This window comes from Mobula birostris, chromosome 8 (genome assembly GCF_030028105.1).
Source record: "Mobula birostris isolate sMobBir1 chromosome 8, sMobBir1.hap1, whole genome shotgun sequence".
NCBI lineage: Eukaryota > Metazoa > Chordata > Chondrichthyes > Myliobatiformes > Myliobatidae > Mobula > Mobula birostris.
The window spans coordinates 49,813,767-49,835,986 of record NC_092377.1 but is presented as its reverse complement, the minus strand read 5'-3'; the positions used below and the strand labels follow the sequence as shown (position 1 = coordinate 49,835,986).

The 22,220-nt window shown below is 42.5% G+C and overlaps 1 protein-coding gene across 1 annotated transcript; it reads left to right on the top strand.

Annotated features, from left to right (window-relative positions):
* Positions 1-4,633: 4,633 nt before the first annotated feature.
* nenf (neudesin neurotrophic factor) lies at positions 4,634-21,460 on the top strand. Its single transcript, XM_072265173.1, has 4 exons — positions 4,634-4,861; positions 9,385-9,445; positions 12,288-12,391; positions 21,030-21,460. The coding sequence occupies exons 1-4, from the start codon at positions 4,697-4,699 to the stop codon at positions 21,204-21,206; spliced, it is 507 nt and encodes a 168-aa protein (XP_072121274.1). The 5' UTR covers positions 4,634-4,696; the 3' UTR covers positions 21,207-21,460.
* Positions 21,461-22,220: the final 760 nt, after the last annotated feature.

Sequence of the window (22,220 nt, the reverse complement as noted above, 5' to 3'; positions counted from 1 at the left end):
TGGTGGTATCAGAAAGGACCTGGCAAGTGTGGATTGAGACAGGCTATTTTCTGGTAAAAGTATACTCGGTAAGTGGGCGGCCTTCAAAAGTGAAATATTGAGAGTACAAAGCTTGTATGTTCCTGTCAGAATAAAAGGTAAGCATAACAGGTTTAGGGAAGCTTGGTTTTCAAGAGATACTGAGGCCCTGGTTAAGAAGAAAGCAGGTGCTTAGCAGGTATAGGCAGGTAAGAACAAATGGGGTGCTTATGGAGTGTAAGAAATGCAAGAGAATAGTTAAGAAAGAAATCATGAGGGCCCTAGAAGTGGTATTTAAATCATGCTTAGTAACAGGTGAGATACCAGAGGATTGGGGGTAGTCAATGTTGTTCCGCTGTTCAAGAAAGGCTTTAAAAATAAACCGGGAAATCACAGGCTAGTGAGCCTAACATCAGTAGTGAGAAAATTATTAGAAAGTATTCTGAAGGACAGGATATACAAGCATTCGGATAAACATGGACTGATTAAGGATAGTCAGCATTGCTTCGTGCATGGTAGGCCATGTCTAACCAATCTTATAGAGTTTTTTTGAAGAAGGTACCAGGGAAGTTGATGAGGGCAAGGCAGTGGATGTTGTCCAATGGACTTTAGTAAGGCATTTGACCAGGTCCTGCATGGGAGGTTGATCAAGAATGTTCAGTTGTTCGGCATTCAAGATGAGGTAGTAAATTGGATTGGACATTGGCTTTGAGGAAGAAGCCAGAGAGTGGTAGTAGATGATTGCCTCTCTGACTGGAGGCCTGTGTCTTATGGAGTGCTGCAGGGATCAGTGCTGGGCCTGTTGTTGTTTGTCAACTGTATCTACGATCTGGATGGTAATGTGGTTAACTGGATCAGCAAATTTGCAGATGACACCAAGACTGGGGGTGTAGTGGACAGTGAGGAAGGCTTTCATAGCTTGCAGTGCGACCTGGATCAGCTGGAAAAATTGGCTTAAAAATGGCAGATGGAATTTGATGCAGACAAGTGCAGGGTGTTGCACTTCTGTGGGACCAACCAGGGTAGGTCTTGCACAGTGAACACTACAGCTGAGGAATGTGGTAAAACAAAGGGATCTGGGAATAGAAGTACATAATTCATTGAAAATGGCATCACAGGTAGATAGCTTTTGTCATATTGGCCTTAATAAATTCAAGTATTGACTACAGGAAATAGAATGTTATGTTCACCTTTGAGTTATCTTTAACCCCGTCTGTCAAATCCATCGCGTATCCTCTTTTCACCCTCCTAATTCCCCTCTTAAGCCTCCTCTTAATTTTACTTCGTAAAGAGTTCGTTTGTACCCAGCTGCCTAAAAGCAATGTACACTTCCTTCTTTTTCCTGATAGGAGCCTCAATATCTCTCATCAGCCAGGATTCACTGAATCTAGATATGTGTATGCTTCCCCTGGACTATTGATATGATCCTTTTGAAAAGCCTCACATTTGTCAACTGTTCCTTTGCCTTTAAATAGAGTTGCCCGGTCAACTCCTGCTAGATTCTGCCTGATGCACCAAAGAGAAGTCCTTTCCAGTTAGGTTCCTTAATGCATTGCACAAGGAAACTATCTTGAACACAACACATAAATTCAGCCTCTTCCAGGGAATTTGCATTCTAGGTAGTCTTGGTTCTTGATCCTCCAAAATATTCTGCATGGAATTTAGACTGGAGGTGGCGGAGGGTGGGCTTAAGGAGGAGATTTTTGAAAAAAGAGCTGCCTTAAATTTAATTGGGTTTGGTTGTGTGACTGTGTTAGGATTAAGATTATTCCATGTTTTAATTGTGCGGGGGGGGGGTGGAAATAGTCCAGTCAATAAAATGGAAGTCTCCCACTAGCAGTGTCCTGCTCTCGAGAGCGTAGAGGAAAGGTGTAAAGGGGGGGGGGGTGTTTCTGTTTCCACCTAGCATCTACCAGCCTCCATCCCAAAATACCTTCTTCTTCCACCCCACCTGGGTCCTTCTGTCCATCAACCCCACCTCACCTAGTTTCTCCCATCAGATAACAGCTTCTGTTCTAACCACCCATCTCTATATTCCCTCTACATTCTCAGTTCTGGTGCAGGATCTCAAGCTGAAAGGTTAACTACCCTTTTGCTCCCAGTGATGCCACCCGTCCTGCGAGTTCCAACAGCAACTTGGTTTTTGTTTGAAATCATTAGGCTTTATTGAAACCGACTGTTATGTGGACAAATTCAGGCCTCCCTTTCAACTTCATTGACATAAAAGCTTTGCAGTCATTCATCCTGCATCAAAACCTCTACCTTTTCCTGCAGACTCGTCGAAGCAGTTGGATTTAGTACTGGTACTTTACACCTGACATAACTTGGTCTAATCTTCAAACAAGATGCTGCCTGGCCTACTGAGCTCCTCCAGCATTTTGTGTGTGTTGCTTGGTCTAATCTTCAGTTACTTTCCTATCATTTAAGAGCAAATTAAGAGCAAAAGGATTGTAAGGGATAAAATTGGTCCTCTTGAAGATCAGAGTGGTCAGCTATGTGCGGAACCAAAGGAAATGGGGGAGATCTTAAATAGGTTTTTTGCGTCTGTGTTTACTAAGGAAACTGGCATGAAGTCAATGGAATTAAGGGAAACAAGTAGTGAGATCATGGAAACTGTACAGATCGAAAAGGAGGAGGTCCTTGCTGTCTTGAGGAAAATTAAAGTGGATAAATCCCCGGGACCTGACAGGGTGTTCCCTCAGACCTTGAAGGAGACTAGTGTTGAAATTGCAGGGGCCCTGGCTGAAATATTTAAAATGTTGCTGTCTACAGGTGAGGTGCCGGAGGATTGGAGAGTGGCTCATGTTGTTCCGTTGTTTAAAAAAGGATCGAAAAGTAATCCGGGAAATTATAGGCCAGTAAATTTAACGTCAGTAGCAGGTGAGTTATTGGAGGGAGTACAAAGAGACAGAATCTACAAGCATTTGGATAGACAGGGACTTATTAGGGAGAGTCAACATGGCTTTGTGCGTGGTAGGTCATGTTTGACCAACCTATTGGAGTTTTTCCAGGAGGTTACCAGGAAAGTGGATGAAGGGAAGGCAGTGGATATTGTTTACATGGACTTCAGTAAGGCCTTTGACAAGGTCCCGCATGGGAGGTTAGTTAGGAAAATTCAGTCGCTAGGTATACATGGAGAGGTGGTAAATTGGATTAGACATTGGCTCGATGGAAGAAGCCAGAGAGTGGTGGTAGAGAATTGCTTCTCCGAGTGGAGGCCTGTGACTAGTGGTGTGCCACAGGGATCAGTGCTGGGTCCATTGTTATTTGTCATCTATATCAATGATCTGGATGATAATGTGGTAAATTGGATCAGTAAGTTTGCTGATGATATAAAGATTGGAGGTGTAGTAGACAGTGAGGAAGGTTTTCAGAGCCTGCAGAGGGACTTGGACCAGCTGGAAAAATGGGCTAAAAAATGGCAGGTGGAGTTTAATACTGACAAGTGTGAGGTATTGCACGTTGGAAGGACAATCCAACGTAGAACATACAGGATTAATGGTAAGGCACTGAGGAGTGCAGTGGAACAGAGGGATCTGGGAATACAGATACAAAATTCCCTAAAAGTGGCGTCACAGGTAGATAGGGTCGTAAAGAGAGCTTTTGGTACATTGGCCTTTATTAATCAAAGAATTGAGTATAAGAACTGGAATGTTATGATGAGGTTGTATAAGGCATTGGTGAGGCCGAATCTGGAGTATTGTGTTCAGTTTTGGTCACCAAATTACAGGAAGGATATAAATAAGGTTGAAAGAGTGCAGAGAAGGTTTACAAGGATGTTGCCGGGACTTGAGAAACTCAGTTACAGAGAAAGGTTGAATAGGTTGGGACTTTATTCCCTGGAGCATAGAAGAAATGAGGGGAGATTTGATAGAGGTATATAAAATTAAGATGGGTATAGATAGAGTGAATGCAAGCAGGCTTTTCCACTGAGGCAAGGGGAGAAAAAAACCAGAGGACGTGGGTTTAGGGTGAGGGGGGGAACGTTTAAAGGGAACATTGGGGGGGCTTCTTCACACAGAGAGTAGTGGGAGTATGGATTGAGCTGCCAGACGAGGTGGTAAATGCGGGTTCTTTTTTTAACATTTAGGAATAAATTGGACAGATACATGGATGGGAGGTGTATGGAGGGATATGGTCCGTGTGCAGGTCAGTGAGACTAGGCAGAAAATGTTTCGGCACAGCCAAGAAGGGCCAAAAGGCCTGTTTCTGTGCTGTAGTTTCTATGGTTTCTATTTCCACTAAAGGCGACTATAATGACTCTTCGATCTAAAGCATTAAATTCCCACAAATGTTGTCTGATCTGCTGAGTACCCAATGACTTAACGAATTCCGGAAACTGAACATTCTTTCCCCGCGTTCCATTTCGTGCCTTTTATCACTGATTGGCTGCAATTATACCGAGGCGGCTATTGGCTCACTAGACTCTATGATTGACTGGCATTGGCTGGTTATTTTCCCATTGCGATGGTTATGATTGGTTGGCTTTAATAATTGTTATTGGCTGATTGTAGAATTCATGCGACGATTGTATACTGGCTAGCAACGAGAAGCTGTTCCTTGTTAGGCTGTTGCTCATTGGTTGATGCGTTTGAATGACAACCGGTATTGTGTAGTCAGTGCATAACTATTCCTGCTCTGTAAATCTAGAAGTCAGGATTTGAGGAAGTAGAGTAAAATGTCGGCGGGCAGATTAGAGAGATGTATCTGGGTTATTTTCATTAGTCTAATTAGCTTAAGTGGGTTGCTTGCTGATGAAGTTAAATTGAAACATTCACCTTCTCCACAGAAAGCTGTGCGTTTGTTTACCGAAGAGGAATTGTCTAAATACAACGGGGAAGAGGTGGGTAAAATGTTTACTGAAGCGTTGATAAACTAATACCTAATTCCGAATTCAGTGATTTCAGCATTTTTGGAGTACATTGCAATTGTGTGCTACATTCAGCAGAAAACGTGGTTATATTTAATTTAAATTTCATCCACCCTGATACACATTAGGGTGCGTATCATTCTTGCTTAATACTGAACAAATGGGCACACGATCTACAATGAAGCACCCTGACCATGCATTGGCCTGATGGCACAAACAAAGCTCTGCTATGAACATTCTAAATAAAATTATGAAATATTTGTGTCTGAATTATCTTCAAGTTGGCAAACGGATTGATTAGTGTAGATGGGCGATAAAAATGTGGTAGATGTCCGAAAAGTCATACGACATGGAAACAGGCACTTTTTGGCGCAGTTCTTCCATGCTGAGCAAGATGGCTATTTGAACTAGTCCTATTTGCCTGTGCTTGGCCCATACCTCTCCTGGCCTCTTCTGTCATGTATCCAAATGACTTTTAAACATTCCCTGACAGATTGTTCCATCTACTCACCGCCCTCTTGCATGGAAAAGGTTGCCCCTCAGATCCGTTTTCAATCCTTTCTCATCTCTAGACGCCCTATCTAAGAAAAAAATATGGCCATTCACCTTACCTGCATCCTTGTGATTGTATAAACCTCACCCTTCAACCTCCCGTGCTCAGGGGGAAAGTAAATATTTCATTATAACGGAAGCCCCTCCCCCCCGCCCAAGTCGCTGTGACTGTTTTTTGCATCTTTTCCAGCTTAATAAAAATTTCTGAATAATCCGTACTGCACGCAATACTCCAAGCGTGATCTTGCTAGAACTTGTACAGTTGTTTCTGATTTTATTTCAGACTTTAAGCATCTGTAGATATTTGCCTTCCAAGTGATTCATATTTACACATTTTTGTTCATTGCAGTCACTTGCAGTCTATGTTTTTGTCTCTACTCGGGCAAGCCACTTTTTCTTGAGTTGCAATAAAACAATCAAATTGGAATAAATTTGCCCAAGTGGGGACAAGTTGGTCCAATTTTGTTTCCAATTTTAAAGATATGGATAAGTTGGTTCTTCCATGAAGAAAGCCATGTATGAACAACACTGCCGGCTTCCATTCAAGTAATTTATTTTTGAAGTAATTTGCAAGTATTTCCTCTCCAGAATTATGGGTTTGTCCAATGAGAAGGGATTGTACACTCAGTCTGGTGATGCCTTTTTAGTAGAAGAGTAAGAGTGTAGTGAAGGCTCAATTGCCTGGAATATTTAGGAAGAAATAGATTTTCTGATGTTAAGGGAATCAAGGGATATGGGGTTAGTATGGAAAAGTGGCATTGAGGTCAGCCTTGACATTCTTGAAAGGCAAAAATACTGAATGACAAATAACACGCATAAAAGTTGCTGGTGAACACAGAAGACCAGGTAGCATCTCTAGGAAGAGGTACAGTTGACATTTCGGGCCGAGACCCTTCGTCAGGCCCGAAACGTCAACTGTACCTCTTCCTAGAGATGCTGCCTGGCCTTCTGCATTCACCAGCAACTTTTATGTGTGTTGCTTGAAATTCCAGCATCTGCAGATTTCCTTGTGTTTGCTGAATGACAAATTTTTTTTTTGTCTCACATTGTTTGCATTTTTAAATCTAATGCTGGTGAACAGGCAAATATTACACAAGAGGTTTTGGGTGTGTCACTGGGCTGCTAGTTCTTTTTGAAAATGGAAATCTGTAACATTCCCCCTTCTGGGATTTGGATAGTGTTTCCATTGCCAAAATTTATTTGAACACCCAACCAAAATTGGCTGTTATACAGCCTACCGCAGAGGGCCCAAGCTGCTGTCATTAACTTAGATGTGGAATATTTGTGATGTAAATGTGAGCAGTCTAGAGGAATTAATTTGTTTAGTGTTTGCCAGAGGGTGCTTTTTCCAGAGGATGGCATGAAAATATGGTTCACCATTATTATGTGGAGCAAGCCTCTGTATTTGATTAGGCAGGACACTAGTTCATGACGCAAGGCTGGGTTGCAAACTGCCAACAGGAAATAAAGGGGTTTAATGGTATTTGGCCAATCATGAAATGTGGTTTAAATCATTATGGTGATAGCAAGGGTGATGTGCAGTTGTTTGCCTGATCTGATGTTGCTTTTTTTTTTGGAGTGTCATCTGCTGCTATGATCAAGCCAAGAGGGCCAATCAGATTAGTTTGGTCCTGGACAAGATGAATGTGGCTCAGTAGTTTTCTGATCGACAGGTGGAATGAGAAATGCCTTGTGCAGCTACTTAATAGGAGCTAGGGCCAAATTATTCAGGATTGTTACCCTTCTCTGGGGTTATCTCAGAATTGTGCCCAGAATGAACAGGTAGCGCCAACATGAGATCCGCAACCCCTCACATTGCATACTGATAAGCTGAAGCAGGACTTATAATTCAGAGTGGCTCAATTCTAGCCGATCAGAAAATTTACTGTAAATCTGATCAAATATGCAACATGAAGGAGGACAAGATCTCAGACAAGCAGCCAATTGTCAATCCGATTTATATAAAAAAAAATGTCTTGTTGTCAACTTGAGAGTGAGTTGATGACCCCTGAGAGAAGTGATGTGACCAGCTCCTTGTTACTGGCAACTTAAACTTGTGTCCCAGTGTGCACCTTCAGACACAAAGCTAAGAAATGAACCATGTTGTCATCCACGGAGAGAATTAGAAGTTTGTTATGTGATTTTCAGCCACTGCATAGTCAAGGGAATCTGAAAGGGATGTAGGAACTCTCAGCAGATCAGGAGGTGAACAGAGAACAACATGCCTTGGATATATGATGAGAAGGTGAGGATGGTGAAAGGAGAACTGGTAGTGCAGATGGATGACTCTGTCTGATAAGGTACTTGCAAACAACACCAGAAGATAAGAGATGACCAGTAGTGTTTACTTGTGTTGAAGCTCATACTCTCTCACTAATAAAGAAACTAAGGATTTCAGAAATAGCACAATGTACATCTTCGTAATTCAGAGGAAGGAGATGTCTACTTTTTAGTTTAGATGAGGCATTTCTTGTGAGGCTACCCAAGATGCTATTTGTGTCCAATTTAAAGATGCTGACCCTCTCCTCCTCTGATCTCCCAATGAGGACTGGCTGATGGACCTCTGGTTTCCTCCTCCTGAAGTCAATAATCAACTCTTTGATCTTGCTGACATTGAGTAAGAGATTGTTGTTCTGGCACAACGCAACAAGATTTTCTGTCTCCCTCCTATATGCTGATTTGTCACCACCGTTGATTCGGCCAACAACAGAGGTATAGACAGCAAACTTAAATATGGCATTTGAGCTGTAAGTAGAGCGGGAGGGAGGGGGGACACACAGCCTTACAGTGCACCTGTGTTGGTGGAGTTCACGGAGAAGATGTTGTTGCCAATCTGAACTGACTGGGGTCTGCAAGTGAGGAAATCCAGGATCCAGTAGCCCAAGGAGGTATTGAAGGTATGAAAGGGTTAATTGCAGAGCTGTAGTCAATGAAGAGCATCCTAATGTGTGCATCATCACTGTCCAGATGTTCCAAGGTTGAGTGAAGGGCCAATGAAATGGCATCTGCTGTTGACCTGTTGTGATGGTAGGCAAATTGGAGCGGATCAAAATCATTCCTCAGGCAGGAGCTGATGTGTTTCCTCACAGTGGTTGTGAGTGTCACTGGCTGATAGTTGTTGAGGCAAGTTATAGTCTAAGTCTTATAGTCTTAGACTATAAGACGTGCAGAATTAGGCCATTTGGCCCATTGAGTCTGGTCCACCATTCCATCATGTCTGATTTATTCCCCCTAAACCCCCTTCTCCTGCCTCCTCCCTGTATCTGTTTATATCATTCAGATCCTCTGAGTTCTTGAACACGGCCGAGTCCACCGACTGAAAGTAATTCGATAACCGCTCCTCTGCCTCCCGGGACCCCCTCATTGTTGTCCTAGCCTCTGCCTATGTGCAGCTCGGAGGAGGACAGCCAGTTGATCAGATTTCCCAAAGTGCAACTAGGCACAGAACGGTAGGCTTTTCTGATCATAGTGTAACAGAAGTCGAGTTTGTTGGGACCCTGGTGTTGCAGGTGATATGTTGGTGCTAATTGGGCAGAGATTTCTTCAAGCAAGCCTGACTGAAGTTGCTGGCAATGATTTGAATGTGTCTTGTTTGCTAATTGCAGCACTCAATACATCGAGTGCTTGTGTAACATCTGCCTTAGGTGCCACGTAAACTGTGATCAGTGACAGGGAGGCAACTAGATCCCAATGTAGGTTAGTTGGGAAGGAGGTCAATCAAGCCTCTGATGAGCTGGAAAGGAGGATGGTGACTTGCCGATGAGCTTAAGAATAGTGGAGTTTCCAGTGGGCAAGGTTTTTGGCAGCAGAGACTCAAATGGGCACAGTGCTCTTCTCGGCTTTAGCCTGTGCTCTGTGGTATTTACTTCTGCCTTTCAATTATTTCTTTACCTATTTGCTTGTGTGTCTTTTTAGTGCTAATTTATTTCTTTTCCTTCTCCAAGGACAATCAACCGATCTACATGGCAGTTAAGGGAGTGGTGTTTGATGTCTCATTGGGAAAAGGTAAACATTATATGCATATTTATCTCTCTCACTTTGCTGTGCACTTAACATATAGCGCCTTGTAAAAGTATTCAGATCCCAACCCTTTATTCACATAAGTGAGTATTGCAACCAGAGATTTTGATCAATTCAACAGAGAATTTTTATTTGTGCTCACTTTTTCACAGTAGAGCCCCCAAAACAAGGAAAATTACGAAGATAGAAAAACTAAAATATTTTTTAAAAACTGTAATGTCAGCAGTTCAACAGTATTCATCCCCCTTTGCTCAATACTTAGTTGAACCACTTCCTTCAACTATTATAGCCAGTAGTCTTTTTGGATAAGTCTCTATTAGCACTACTAGCAATGTGACGGAGCAAGATTTGCCTTCATCCTTGCAAAATTGCTCAAGCTGTGCCAGGTTAGTTGGGGAGCGACGGAGGACAGCAATCTTGAGATCTTGCCGGAAATGTTAGATCAGGTTAATGTCAGGACGTCGGTGATGAAACATGTCAAGTCCTGCCTGAGAAGTGACTTGGATCCACTCCAATTTGTCTACTGTCACAACAGGTCAACGGCAGATACCATTTCATTGGCTCTTCGCTCAACCCTGGAACATCGGAACAGTGAAGATGCTCTTTATCAACTACAGCTTCAATGCTATTTTCCCCTCAAAGTTAATCAATAAGCTTCAAGGCCCAGGCTTCAATACCTCCTTGTGCTACAGGATCCTCGATTTCCTCACTTGCAGACCCCAGTCAGTTTGGATTGGCAACAACTCTCCACCACAATCTCCATCAGCATAGGTGCACCATACAGCTGTGTGCTCTCCCCACCCCCCCCCCCACTCTACTCCCAAAGTACAGCTCCAATGCCATCTTTAAGTCTGCTGCTGACGCCTCTGGTGTCATTGGCCGAATCAGCATATCGGAGGGAGACATAAAATCTTGTTACGTTGTTCCATAACACCAACCTCTTACTCAATGTCAGCAAGACCAGGGAGATGATTATTGACTTCAGGAGGCTGAAACAGGAAGTCCTCATTGGGAGATCAGAGGAGGAGAGGGTCAGCATCTTTAAATTCTTCGGTGTTTTCATTTCAGAGGATCTGTCCAGAGTCCAGCACTTGTGTGCCATATGAAGAAAGCACTTCCTTGGAAATTTGCCAGGATTCTAATGTCATCTAAAACTTCAACAAACTTCTGTGGATATATGATGGAGAGTATATTGATTGGTTTAAGCTTGGGGTGGTATGGAATCACCAATGCCCTTGAATGGAAAATCCTACAAAAAGTATTAGATACAGCCTAGTCCATCACAGTTAAAGCCCTCCTCCCTATTGAACACATCTACAAGGAGTGATGCTGCAGGAAAGCAGCTTCCATCATCATGGACTCCCACCATCCAGGCCATGCTCTCTTCTCGCTGCTGCCATCAGGAAGAAGGTACGGGAGCCTCAGGACCAACACCACCATGTTCAGGGACAGTTATTCCCCTCTTGAACCAGAGGGGATATCTATCACTGAACTGTTCCCACACCCTGTTGACTCACTTTCAAGGACTCATGTTAAGTTCTTAATATTTATTTCTTCTTTCTTTTATTTGCACAGTTTGTTGTTTGCACATTGGGTGTCTGCCCTGTTGGGTGTGGTCTTTCCTTGATTCTATTGTGATTCTTGTATCTACTGTGAATGCCTGCAAGAAAATTAATGTCAAGATTGTATATGGTGACATGTCTACCTTGGTAATAAGTTTACTTTGAACTTTGATTATCAGTTTTACTGTAACCATTATTTGATTGATGTAGATTTGATGGGCCTGGAGGGGGTGCTGTTTAGTAAAAATCCTTGATAAGAGGGCTAAAAAGATTGGAAGTGTTAAATCTGTTTATCAAATGTGATCATGAAACTAAACTAAACTTTTGCTTTTTTTGTACATTCTTCTTTGTGATTCCTTATCTTTGTTTGGATTAAGCCTAAATTCAAGATATTGAAGTGACTTTTCAGGAAAAAAATTATTTTTTGCTCCTTTTTGGTATTCATCTTGTAGGCTGTGTTTAGTTTACACAGCATAACTTTTTATATATACAGAGGATTTTGGTTAGTCGTGCCTTTTTGTTAATCAGGACAGCTACTTGATTGGGACAACTCCTAAAGAATGAAGACTAATCAAGGAAAAATTGCTGGGCTTCCCTTTGTTTATTTGAGACACTATGCTGCTTTCTTGGGAACACATACAGGTTCTACCTAGCGTCAGTCGCACGCGCTCGCGTAGTCGGTCAACACTGCACCATGCCTAGAGCAAACAGTTTTTACGTAGCATTAGCTGTGTGTGTTTGCATTCAAAAAGCAATGAGTTTTGGCACTGATAGTTGAGAAAATAAGCAGCAAGACAATTCAGAACTGTTGTACTGACTGCAGTTTCAAGCACTCAGGCTTGGAAATACCAGAAATGGCCATGACTGAAAATGAAATAATTTCAAGTTAGGAACTGTGAAGAATTTGAAGATATCGACAATCATCTTGAATGTCACAATGAAATGATGAATTGGTGGAAGCAGTTGAATATAGCATTAAGTGAAGGCAGCCATTATCTGCATTAGGTGCCTGCACTAATTGACTCAGTTTATGTTTTTATACCTTTTTAACTATTTCCATGAAACATCAACTAATTGGGCCGCTGCATAATTAGGCCAAATTTTCAAGAGGGCACATTCCCTTTCCTCTCTTTCACTTTTCATCCCTACCCATCGCAGATTCCGATGGGAAGGTAGAGCTATGCATTTTGCAAATATTGTGTCCAATTGTTTGCAGAGTCAGTGAATTACATGTAACATTAAAAACCTTTCCTTCTCTCTTATAGAATTTTATGGCAAAGGTGCCCCGTATAATGCACTAGTGGGGAAGGACTCAACAAGAGCTGTAGCAAAGATGTCTTTGGATCCTAAAGACCTCACACATGATACTGTAAGTTGTATGGGTGGCAAGAATGAGAGACTTTTGATTAAACTGTGATAAGGCATTTGAATTTGCCATGTTGTGACACACTGCATTTTCTACTTGGTAAAATTGTCCAGTTTAAATGTATGTGTACTGATGTTGGTCAAATGTGATTTTTGTTCACTAGTCAGTGGTTTGAATTTCCAATTGGGTTGTATTAATTTATAGAGGCCAACATTTATTCAATTTTGATATTATTTCAGCTATTCAGTAAAACTTTAAAAACATTTTGTAGTCTGTGCTGATTTTTGTTTTGATTGCAGCATAAGAAGGAAGCCATTCAGCCCATCATGCCTATGCCATTCCCAGTGGAGCAATGTTGTCCTGCAACTTGTTCTCTCTCACTTGTCTATTGTAAAGCATATATGGGCAGTTTTTTTTTAAAAAAAAGACACATTTTTGGGATGTGGAAGGGAAACCATTGCACAGTAGAAGCTCAATCAGTCATCCATGTAGGCAGCAAGGACAGGATAGACCCTGGGTATGTTAGCTTGCAGCAATAAATGCTGAAACACCATGTTCCTCTGATTCACAAAGCTAGGCCCAATAAGAGTGAATATTTGAGATGATAATATTCATTTAAATCTCATTGTAGAAAAGTTAATTAACTTTTCTTAAATGGAAAAAGAGGAAATTAAAATTATGAAGAATCTCGTCGTCTATACTGTGAAGCATTCTAACTGGCTACATTACCATCTGGTATGGGTGGAGGGGAAGCTACTGCACAGGATCGAAATCAGCTGCAGAGAGTTGTAAACTTAGTCGCCCCATCATGGGCACTAGCCTCCGTAGCATCCAGGACATATTCAAGGAGCAATGCTCAAAAAGGCATCAGTCGTTAAGGACCCGAATAACCCAGGCCATGCCTTGTTCTCATTGCTACCATCTGGAAGGAGGTATAGAAGTCTGAAGGCACACTCTCAACCATTCAGGGACAGCTTTTTCCCCTCTGCCATCCGATTTCTGAATGGACATTGAACCCGTGAGCACTACCACACTACTTTTTCATCTCTGTTTTTGCACTGCTTATTTAATTTGACTATTATAGTATATATTTTTACTGTAATGTTTTTCTATTATTATGTCTTGCATTGACTACTGCCATAAAGACAACAAATTTTACGGCGTATTCTGGTGATATTAAACCCGATCCTATTGGCAGTCCTCGGTTTGTCAAGACAAATGGCAATATTTTACTATTTTTTGGCTATGGAGAAATGGTACAGGTGTCCCCCGCTATTCGAACGTTCGCTTTACGAAACCTCACTGTTACAAAAGACCTACATTAGTACCCTGTTTTCGCTAACAGAAGGTGTTTTCACTGTTACAAAAAGAATCAGCGCACGATAAAAGGCAGCCGCTCTCCCCCGGATTTGGAATGGTATTGCTTTAACACGTGCCTGTGAGCAGCCATTTGCAAGATGATTTCTGAAGTATTGGAAAAGCCTGAAAGAGCTCGTAAGGGTGTTACACTTAGCGTAAAATTAGACATAATTAAGCGTTTTGATCGTGGTGAACGAAGTAAGGACAACTTGAGTTTGGCTTATGGAAGATGACGAAGATGATGTTGAAGAGGTTTTGGCATCCCATGACCAAGAACTGATAGATGAAGAGCTGATGCAATTGGAAGAGGAAAGGATAACAATCGAAACCGAATGCAGTAGTGAAATGAACGTGAAGCCACTGCGTGAGATTTTTGCTGCAATGATAAAGTACAACTTTAATTTTGAAAGGGTACGTAGGTTTAGGGGATATTTGCAGGATGGTTTGAGTGCTTACAAAGAACTGTATGATAGAAAAATGCGCGAGGCTCAGCAGTCAAGCAAGCCTTCCACACCAGCCACAGCAGACGACGAACCTCGACCTTTGACATCGAGGCGGGCAGTCATAGGAGAAGATGAGCAGCCTGCTGTAATGGAACCAGACAACGATGAGTTGACACCCCAGTGTCCCACCACCCCAACCCCTAGGCCACGAACAGATAACCGATTCATGGAGAATGCAGCGGTAGCCAGGAGGCACACAGCACATCTTTTAAGAAAAAAGCCAAAATAAACAAGCTAATTAATTAGGTGCCACCCGACACGTAAATGTCGGCCCAGATCAGAGGCGATGCAATCTGCAGTTGGCACTGATCTGGGCTGACAAGTACGTGCCGGGCGGCACGTAATTAATTAGCATGTTTATTTCAGCTTTTTTCTTAAAGATGTGCTGTGTGCCTTCCGGCTACTGCTTGACCCCTGCATGCTTCGCGGCAACGTATCGGTCGGCGGCCTGGAGGGTGGGGGCCACTGCATCACCCAAACTCCGACAAGTCTAACACACCGCCATCAGTGTGCTCTGCGCTTTCCCAATTCCGGTAAGTGATACTACACTGTACATACATTATTTCTACTTTATATCGGCTATGTATTTTTACGTGTTATTTGGTATGATTTGGCAGCTTCATAGCTTAAAGGTTACTGGAGAGAGTGTTTCTGCCAAAAGCGCTTGTGTGAGATTTTCGCTACGGAGAACAGTGCAGTAATGATTGTGGGAAAAGGATTTCTACTTTATATTGGCTGTGTATTTATCATATCATTCCTGCTTTTACTATATGTTACTGTTATTTTAGGTATTATGTGTTATTTGGCATGATTTGGTAGGTTATTTTTGGGTCTGCGAACGCTCACAAAATTTTCCCATATAAATGGTAATTGCTTCTTCGCTTTACGACATTTCGGCTTACGAGCCGTTTCATAGGAACGCTTTACCTTTGGGTGGCGGGGGAAACCTGTAATCACCTATTGGATCCCTTGCAGTGTTGGCCCTGTGAACTCTGGAAGGTTGTTGGCATGTGTGGTGGGGAGGCCTGTACCCAAGGCAACTCCAAGCCCATGTTACTGCCGAGACCATGCTGTTCAATCCCAGGGACCTGGATTGCACTAGGCAAGATTACAGAGCATGCAGATGCTGGCCCAAAAATTTTATAACAGGTGATTCCTGCGTTATGGGAAGTGTGTTCTTAGAAAATGGGCTTCACTGATTTTATTCTCGTAACACAAGTCACGACTGTATCCCTATCAAGAAGTACAAGTTGTTAAAAAAAAAGTTGATTTATTTCTTGAAAATTTGTTTTACGTTTTTGGGGTAGTGATTTGTGAATTTCCAAAACCCAAGCAGATATCGTAGTGGTCACCAACCTTTTTAAGCCCAAGATCCCCTACCTCGACCTTAGTGAAAGGCAAGATCTACCTAATAAATCGTTTAGAGAAAAAACAGCTCAGATTGTACTTCCAATTTGAGGCCTTTTATTTGGGCGAATTGTATTTGAATTACACAAAACACTTTGGTCAAACTTTCAAATTAATTCAAACAAGAAAACATTGTAACTAGTGTAGCCCCCCGGCCAGCCTCAGGGTCGCTCGGCTCGTTGTCATCTAGGGAAACAGCCCTCAGCCCCGCAAAACTGGGTAATAGTTTGTATGGATGCTGTGTGATGTATCCCACCCCGCCCAAATAACAGACAATACACCAGATACAATTAAATGATTTACAGTTTATAGCTATTACTGGAACTAAATTAATAGAGAATAAAATATAAAAGGAAAATAAAAGGCGTCACACTTTTCAAAGTTCAATCTCTTTGTGCACAAACAGTTGGAGCTCAGGACCCTTCTTCTTCACCCTGCACCCCTCGAACTGCCTCGACCGGCCGCCTGGGACCAACAACGGTGGTCAACCAGGCGCTCCACACGAGTCTGTCTCCGTCTCCCCTCCTCACCGAACGCCCCGCTCGGGGTCCGACCCCGTTAGCGGACTCTCAGCACCTGGTCCATTCTGTCTCTCTCTTCCGCCTTCTGCCTCAAAACCCCGCGCATACAAATCTTCCAGATACACCAAAGTCATAACAACTATCCCAATTGGTTTGTAACATCCTCTTATCACCTCCAACCCACAACAAGCTGCTAGCGCAAAGCTTTCTCAGCATTTAACATAACAAAGAAGGATTCCCGATTATAACATAACAAAGAAGCCATTTTAATTAGCCTCTGCAGTAACATAAAAGACGAAACCCCCTTACACTCTCCCCCCACCAAATAAAGTCATGCCCTCATGACTTCTAAATAACTCGCCAACCAGTCCTGCAGACACACAACACACACATACACAGATACACACAGTGACAGTGCTCCCCAAACAGTGGACCTTACGCCCGTCCGACGGGCGCTACATAGGCCAACCTATCTGGGAGCTTCCTAATCCTCCGAGACCTCCGTACCCCCTCACCTAAAGGCTCAGACACTGCTAGGGATACCTCGGGCCTGCTTGCCAACTCCTCTCTCACTCAGGCCACCATTACAGCTCGGAACCCCCTGTCCCGTGTCCAGGGCCCCGCTTCTTTTCCTTCCTGGTCCTGCTGTAACTCAGACTGCCCACAGCTAGCCCTCCCCACCACACCTGACTCAGTGGGAGAAGGGCCAAAGGTCGATTCCTCAATCACGGGGAAGGTAGCGAAAGGCAGCATGTTCCACATGTGCAGCACATCATCCTTCGAATCCGTATCCTTCCTCATTCCCTCGATCGGTGCCGCTTTTTAAGTTTCTCCAAACTGAAACATTTAGCCGGGGCTACCCCTTCAGCCTCCTGCAGTCGAGACGTCAGCTTCTTTGGGGACTCCTTCAACTCTCGCCACAGCCTCAGCAGTTCTGACTCAGGGTTCTTGGCCATCTCCATCTGGGACGCAGTTACCCCACCAGCTTCTTCCACCCTGACCTAAAAAGCAGCAGATAAAGGATGTTCAGCCTCCAGTTTTTTCTTCCTGATGACGTCTTCCAGGTCAACTTGCAGCTTTTCCAGTTCATTTAAACTCGCGATAGTCATCGTCAGGTTCCTTTCAAGCGTCCGCCTCCCTTTTCTGAGATCTGTCCTCCATTTCTTCACCTCCTCGGGAGTGTAGTCAAATTCCCCTCCCTGGGCTCTCAGATTTCTGTTGGCCTTAGTCAGAACACTTCCTTGATCTTCCCCAACTTGTAAGTCTTCCAATATTTTCTGAATTGACGTCTTAAGTTTCTGTTGATCCCTTCATGACAAGCAGGCCATAGCTGTCTTTCTTTAAGAATATTACACTACTTAACACCTTTAATTGTAAGTTTCATTAATTAATTGTATTTCAACATGAAAAATAAATGAATAAAAATTGACTGTTGCATTCAGTGCGATGACTGGGGCTGAATACTTTCTGCTAGTTTCCTGAAATTTGGCTCATAACTACAGACAGCCAGTCTGAGACAGTCTGTGCGGTGTCTGTCAGTAAGACAGCTTCTGTACTTAAAGATTTAATAATTTTCATCTGTGAAAATGCAACTTCACATAAGTTGACCCAAAGTAGGCACTGACTTTTAGTGCTATAAAACCAACGCGCACACCATGCTTTGCTGGGGCCCCATCAGTAGTAATTACCACCAGTTTATGAATGAGGATGTCATTTTCACGGGCATTTTTTAAACTCATTGTAAATATCCTCACCTCTCGTTCTCTCCTTTAATTGCAAAAGAGGTGAGGAAGTCCTCCTTTGTTGTAAAATCCTGGAAAGCCATTCTGACAAATACAACAAGCTGAGCTGTTTGCATTACATCCAGGGATTCATCAAACTGTAGTGAAAAATATTCACATAGTGACAAGTCCTTTAACACTTGTCGATCCACATCCTCTGACAGTGACTCTACCCTCCTTGTCAGGGCCAAGCGGTATATTATGTACTGCGGTTGTGATGTCGTTTTTGTTTTTAGTGACTTTAAAAACAGTCTGTGCAGTAATGGCCATTGCTTCCTTGAATAAATTGCCATCTGTAAAAGGCTTCTTGTGTTTAGCCAAAAGGTGGGGTGATATATGGGAGGCAGGGTTTGAGGGTCGGCACAACATTGTGGGCCGAAGGGCTTGTAATGTGCTGTACTATTCTATGTTCTAGATCTTTCTGCGTCTATCTCTGGAAACAGCTTATCTACTGATGTCTACTATAAGCCTACGGACTCTCACAGCTATCTGGACTATTCTTCTTCTCACCCTGTCTCTTGCAAAAATGCCATCCCCTTCTCGCAATTCCTCCGTCTCCGCCGCATCTGCTCTCAGGATGAGGCTTTTCTTTCCAGGACGAGGGAGATCTTTTTTTTAAAGAAAGGGGCTTTCCTTTCTCCACAATCAACTATGCTCTCAAGCGCATCTCCCCCATTTCACGAGCATCTGCTCTCACCCCATTCTCCTGCCACCCCACTAGGAATAGGGTTCCCCTTGTCCTCACCTACCACCCCACCAGCCTCCGGGTCCAACATATAATTCTCCGTAACTTCCGCCACCTCCAACGGGATCCCACCACTAAGCACATCTTTCCCTCCCCCCCCCCCCCACTTTCCGCAGGGATCGCCCCCTACACGACTCCCTTGTCCATTCGTCCCCACCGATCTCCCTCCCGGCACTTATCCTTGTAAACGGAACAAGTGCTACACATGTCCTTGCACTTCCTCCCTCACGACCACTCAGGGCCCCAGACAGACCTCCCAGGTGAGGCGACACTTCACCTGCGAGTCGGCTGGGGTGATATACTGTGTCCAGTGCTCCCGATGCAGCCTTCTATATATTGGTGAGACCTGGCGCAGACTGGGAGACTGTTTCGCTGAACACCTACGCTCTATCCACCAGAGAAAGCAGGATCTGCCAGTGGCCACACATTTTAATTCCACATCCCATTCCCATTCTGACATGTCTATCCACGGCCTCCTCTACTGTCAAGGTGAAGCCACAATCAGGTTGGAGGAACAACACCTTATATTCCGTCTGGGCCGCCTCCAACCTGATGGCATGAACGTTGACTTCTCTAACTTCTGTTAATGCCCCTCCTCCCCCTCGTACCCCATCTGTTATATTCTTTTTCTCTCTCTCCTTTTTCTCCCTCTGTCCCTCTCACAGTACTCCTTGCCCATCCTCTGGGCTTCACCCCTCCCCCTTTTCCTTCTCCCTGGGCCTCCCATCCCATGATCCTCTCCTATCCCTTTTGCCAATCAACTGTCCAGCTCTTGGCTCCAACCCTCCCCCTCCTGTCTTCTCCTATCATTTTGGATCTCCCCCTCCCCCTCCCACTTTCAAATCTCTTACTAGCTCTTCTTTCAGTTAGTCCTGACGAAGGGTCTCGGCCCAAAATGTTGACTGTACCTCTTAGAGATGCTGCCTGGCCTGCTGTGTTCACCAGCAACTTTTATGTGTGTTGCTTGAAATTCCAGCATCTGCAGATTTCCTTGTGTTTATGAAACCCTGATCTTTTGCTATTTCCTGTAGTGCCACTAGGTGGTGCTACATGATCTCGTGCTCAAAAAAAACTGCTCCAGATTGGCAAGAAACAAATTTCAATACTCATTTGTGTTGTTCTTCCCCATTTTAATCGTTTTGGCTGATATTTTGTCAATCAAAAAAAAGGAATGAATTACTTGTTTCCAGCTTCTAATGAGATGATGTAAATTGTAGTCTGTATATTCATATTTGTACTTTTTAGATTCACCTTCACAACAATTGTACATTAAATTTGTAATGTCTACATATAGTAAATTTTAATATCTGCTATTCTTACTACTTCAAAATGTAAAGGAGTAACTGAACCAATTTTTGTTTTACTTGCTGTAGATTTTGCTTGGTAACCTCTCTCAACTCATTTCAACAAGCACAACTCAAAGGAATGTCATTTCCTCACCAGCTGTGTATATGACATATGCTTGCGATAACATGTTTATAGTCTATCTAAAGAAAAGTTCACCATCCAGTTCAATCCCCATCCTTTTGAGTTGCATTGCTTTGCTCATCACATTTTTCGCACCCATTTTGTTCAACAGTGTACCCTCTAAATCCACAATTTCCTCAGTTGTGTATCTGTGCAGAGTCCTTATTTTTGCTGGAAATTAGACTTTTCGTATTGGTTTAAGTGATTCTTTATAGTCCTGAGATATTAAATGCTTCATTTTGGCCGTACTGCCCACCACATAAGCAATGAAATAATGTGCTTAAAACCAGTGTGGAAGAGGGACATAAACTGAGCACAACCTAACTCCAAGGATGTTCTTCAAGTTCAATGTGGCATTGATTTTAAAAAGCCTCAACAATCATCTCATTCTATCTAGCAAGTTGGCTGAAAATGGTGTTTCTTTTGCTACCTTACTCAAGTTATAGAACAAATCAAAAGTTACCTTTAATTTGTAGAAAATGTTATCTGAACTCAGCGGGTTAGACAACATCTATGGAGAGGAATAAATAATTGACGTTTTAAGCCAAAACCTCAACTCTTTATTCTTCTCCATAGATTCTGCCGGAACTGTTGACTTCCCTCATTTTGTGTTGCTCTGGATTTCCAGCATCTGCAGAATTTCTTGGTGTTTGTGATTTGCTACTATAATTTATGCTTGGTCACACTTTATACTTCCACTTGGTACCAATTCATTTCAGCTGCATTGCAACCAGAGTTAAATCTCTTCCTTTCTATTTCCAGATACTAGCTCCTTTTAGTCATTGGTTTGTATTTTGTATTCTTGTATACATACAGTACATTTAATATCTATGACATCTTTTTTCCATTGTTTCACAGACTGGACTCACTGAAGATGAGCTGAAGTCTCTAGATAATATTTTCAACAGTTTATATAAGACCAAGTATCCTATTGTTGGTTATACTGCACGTCGAATTCTTAATGAAGATGGCAGCCCCAACAAAGACTTTAAACCTGAAGATCAGCCCCACTTCAACATCAAAGATGAGTTTTAGCCCCCCCGCATTAAAAAAAGTATACTGTATTCCATTTTTTCATATTTAAAGTGTAGTAGCAAGTTGACACACTATCTAGTTCTTAATGTGAAAAAATTGTTTAATTGTGTATTGGAAGCAAATGCCTTTGTAAGATTTACTGGCTTTTAAATTGTATTTACTCTCACATATATGATTATTCATCCTTTGCAGGAAGAATCTTATCAAATATGTCCATATATGTGAGATATTAAATCTCTTGGTATTTTTAAAAATGTTTGTTTTGTTACTTGGTTTTGAAATGACCTTTTGTAAAGATCATTCATTGTGTCTGAAAAGGTAGTTACTGTTAGGAACTAGAGAGCTGTTTGTGTATTTAAATAGATCATAGTTTATTTTCCACCAGAGTCTCCGATCCACAACCAAGGAATTAAAGATGACACCTTTTCCTTTGTTTTGCTTTATATTCCAAATTGCTATCACTGGGATATAACCCCGGAATACTTTGTTAATTAGAAACATTTTGTGCGAGCATTGAGGTGGAGTGCTTTGACAAGTTTTATTTTGTTCTTGCATTTGCTATAACAGCTTTTACACATTAATGAATTTATTGTGTTTGCTGTGTTTCACACAGACATCTTTAGACCTCTTACTCTGATGTAAAAATACTGTTAGTTTCTCAGTGTTTTCCAGTCCTGCCAAAGGGTGTCGGCCCAAAATGTCATCTGTACTTTTTTCCATAGATGCTGCCTGACCTGCTGAGTTCTTCCAGCATTCTGTGTGTGTTGCTGTTTTCCTTCAATTATGTTCTCTGATTCACAAAGCCTGAGGTTTAATTTCTTCAACAAATTAGTTAGTGAGTTCTATAAATCATCCTCTTTACATTCATGTCGGAGTTGATAATTTGACCAGCCGTATGTGTGAGGTTCTTCCCTGTCTACAGCTGACGTGGAGCCTGGATAAGATAGTCTCCCACAATCATCAGTGTGCTGGTCAGTTTAGAAACCTCAAATCTAGTAGCACGCACAAAATGCT